The sequence below is a fragment of the Cornus florida genome, unplaced genomic scaffold (genome assembly GCF_030987335.1).
Source record: "Cornus florida cultivar Cherokee Brave unplaced genomic scaffold, ASM3098733v1 CherokeeBrave_3.0.0_Hap2_Chr10, whole genome shotgun sequence".
Lineage (NCBI taxonomy): Eukaryota > Viridiplantae > Streptophyta > Magnoliopsida > Cornales > Cornaceae > Cornus > Cornus florida.
Window position 1 is genome coordinate 50,679,353 of NW_026775580.1, and position 4,044 is coordinate 50,683,396.

Sequence of the window (4,044 nt, forward strand, 5' to 3'; positions counted from 1 at the left end):
CGTAGGTTCAAATCCTACAGAGCATGATTCTATTTTTGTTAGATTGAATTAGACTGAAATAGCTTCACTAATATATGAACAACAATCCAAATTTGACCTCCTATCGATTAAAGAAAGGAAGAGGTCAATAAATAAAAAATAAAAAAAAGATTTTACTTAATCAAAGATCCAACTGATCACCTCTGTAACACCTTAAATGAAGTTAACCAAGTGTTGTGAAATCAATTATTTCAAACAAATCAGTACGCCATGTCTGTAGGACCTAAAATGAAGTTAATTAAGTATTGTGAAATCTATTATTTCTGTCCCCGTTGATAAAAAAAAACATGAAAATGCACATATCAAAATGAACCATGTGTCAGGAAACATTATGCAAAAGAGTAACGGCTGTCAAGATATGAAAGTTTGGCACTCACATCACAAAGACTACAATCAAAACAGCATCAAGCTCTACATCAACCAGCGAAAAACCAATCTAGAGGAAATAGGAATACGATATTGATCCACATTCTAAAATAGGAATACCATATATACCATTCAAGAAGCCTTCCCAGTCACTTCATCTTCGCCTCAGTAAACAATACGTGGTGATTCCCCCAAGGATCATATTTCCGGAACTCGAGTTTTGTCGGGATCCTAGCCGGATTCTTCCTCTGCAAATAGAAGTATCCAGTTCCAGCAGCAGAGACAAGCTTTATGAAATTCTTCTTTTTATCACCCATTCCCTTCCTTGAACCACAAAAACCCCAATCAAATTTGCAAAACCATGTATTCTTAGCAACAACATAAAAAAAAGAGAAACAAAAGAAAAAGGAAACTATATTGACAAACAAATTAATCCATGAAGTTTTTCCCCAACTAGAATTAATCAAATGTTTAGGCACAAATTTCAATTCCTAAAAACAATGTTTTTAACCATTTCAAAAACACAAAATGTGTGTATTATTCAGAAAGAATGCATAGCAAGTGATATATATATATATATATACACAAACACACACACACACAAACACACATAACACTACTTCACTATGTAATCATTATTATCTATGATTTAGATATTCATAAATAACTCAAAAATTCATTTTATATAAATTCGTGACTGAAGAGTGTGTGTATTGACTGGTTCATCGCACTACGATCAAGTTTGAGAGTGTGAATTTTAGGCGAGGGTCAAGAGTTTTACATTTATAAAAGCCACTACTACCCTTCACTATAAATATAGCTAGGGCGAGTAGGGATCGTCCCAAGGGATTGGAGTCGTACTTGGTTGTGGAATCGCTATTAGGGTTAGTAGGTCGAATGATCAAACAAATGGTTGGTTGGTTGATTAAACTAGAGAGCAAATTAAACTAAATAATTGAATGCAATAAAGAGTAAGTAAGAGAGAGAGAAATCTTGGGGTTTAGAGATCACCTCCAAGCAATGCTTTTCTGCACCTTCAACTAGTGACTAATGAGGGTAATGTGTGTTGCAATATTGATGTGTGTGTGTGTTTGGTTAATTCAATTAGTAAGGGTGATCAATTAAACATACATTGTCTAATCAACATGTGAAAAGCACATTATATCTAGCAATTAAGTATATATTGTCTAAATAGCATGTGAAAAGCACAACATATCTAGCAAGTCATTAATCCTTTCATTAAGCTCATAAGCCAAATACACCACAAGGTTAAAGACATATGCTACTTGCATTCAAAACTATGGAACATCAAACAACAAGCATGGATTGCCCTCCCATCTAACAACTATGCTACCACTACACTACAATTAAGCTAATGACATGAAATTAAACTAATTAAGCTAAGGGAGAGCCACAATCCATCAAGAAATGAGTATGAACCATCTAGAAAATCACAAGAGCATTCTTTTAAGCACAATGTTTTGACAATCTCTAGATCTATAGCATTAATACACATAAACATGCGTTAATAACACAAGAAATAGAGACAAACACATGAACATCTATTCTAGCATATATAGACATATGGATAGAATGAAATGATCAATTGAAAGTATTTAATCACATAAATCATTGAACAATCAAGATCTATATATATCAAAGTGTCAAAACATTAATTACAACACTAATCCCTCAATAATACACAAGATTAAGATATAGAAAACATGCTTGGGGCTAACTCTAGCCCCAAGAGGATGTCTAGCCACTCATGGTGATGTTGCTCCAACCCTCAAGGGCTAACTCCATAGAAGAAATATGCTCCTTGTTGATGAAGAACTCCCCCCTTTTGTGTCTTTAGCCTCCTCTTTTTTTCTTCTACCCTAAGAATAGCCTCCAAAGTTGTATCTACCAAATGCTAAGTCCCCCTTTCAAAAAGTGCATCATATTCCTTTTATAGGTAGGTCAAATGACACGCAAAATGAGCTAGGGTCGTGCAAAGAATATTCTCTAATGATTGGATAGAGGATGGATTGAACAAGATGGCTTTTTAACTTTTTCGCACTGGAGGAAGTTCGATCGATCGAACCTTGGACTTGGATCGATCGAACTTGGCTGAGATCTATCAAACTGAGGCTGAATCGATCCAACTGGATGAGCTTTTTGGGAAAAGACAAATCCGAGATATTTTGGGAGATATTTTTGGAAAAATGACAAAAGTGGTTGGTAGGGTGGTACATGGTGGATAAGATCAATCATTTGAATAAGGATAAAAGTGTTCGATCGATCGAAGGGTGGTGTTGGATCAATCGAACTTTTGACTTTCTGCTTTGGGTCAAGGTTTGGATCTATCTTGAAGTGCTGAGATCGATCAGTGTTCGATCGATCGAACCTTGAAATTGGATTGATTGAACTTTGCTGCTTCCCACCTTTGGTTTTATTTGCTTCTTTCTTTGTCCACTTTGCTCCTTTCTTTGTTTAATCCCAGAATTGCTTCAATTAAGCTCTTATTTAGCTGAGTTAGCTTATTTTTAGGATAAATGCCTGGAAATGGAAATATTACGAAATCAATCTACAACGATAAAGTAAGATAGATAAAGGTACTAAAATGTTTAAGCTTAAGGGGTTTAAATACGCACGTTTTAGCGCTCATCACACTCCCAAACTTAAATATTGCTAGTCCCTAGCAATGAACTAGAAAGTAAAAGAATGAAATGAACAACTATACAAGTATGAATCTAAAAAAAAATGATAAATGGATAACGCCACTTTCGTAGGGAACACGATTGCACTTCGCATACACAACAAGCCTTTTAAACCCCTAGGTTACCCCTAGTGGACGAGTGAAGTCTCGTTAGGGTTTTCAGAAATGGTACCCACAAACATTAAGCTCATTATCACAAAAGAGGTACCAATATTGCAAATAAGCATTGGGAGAAAACTACCTCAAGTATGCAATTTTCCAAACATTTCCAAGCAATCTCCCAAAATCTCAACATAAAGCAAGCAAGTATGGTCCTCCCCACATTAAGAAAATGATTATGCAAATCAAAACAACTCTAGAATCCTTTTGAGTGGATCGACATCAAATGTGATACTATTTTAGCCAATTAAAGAATTAATCACATCCTTACCCTCAAACTAGCACACAAATCTAGTACCGATCATCAAGACAAGAAGTGGACTCATTCTTTTCACTCAATATTTTTTTATTTTATAGGATCAAAGATGGAAGCATAGTGCAATGTGTTGATCTATTAAGCTTTCTAGCGATTCATGAGGTCGAGTGTCAGGTCAATGACTCCCAAACCAGACGGCTTTAGGCCATTAGGCATTCAAATACCCCTACGAACTTACAAGCTCAAATCAACTAGGCTACAAATCAAGATAACAACCATATAATCATTTCTCACTTCTCACCTTTTGGAAGAAGTCCTCACTTTTTTTTTATTTTTTTTTTATATTCAATTATTAATCTAGAGCTTGGGCTCTCCACCTTTTGGCGCGAGAAGTTTAGTACTTGATAAGGCTAGAATCCCAACTACTTAGTGAAAAGGGATTGTTATCCACCTTTATCAAGAATGAAAGCTTTCAATGCACTACTAGCTCAATTGGGATATAACTAATTCAATAATCAACAAA

The 4,044-nt window shown here is 35.2% G+C and overlaps 1 protein-coding gene across 1 annotated transcript; it reads right to left on the minus strand.

Moving 5' to 3' along the window:
• Positions 1–554: 554 nt before the first annotated feature.
• On the minus strand, positions 555–908 carry LOC132280216 (uncharacterized). Its single transcript, XM_059782390.1, has one exon. The coding sequence runs from the start codon at positions 720–722 to the stop codon at positions 555–557; it is 168 nt and encodes a 55-aa protein (XP_059638373.1). The 5' UTR covers positions 723–908.
• Between the last annotated feature and the right edge of the window lie 3,136 nt (positions 909–4,044).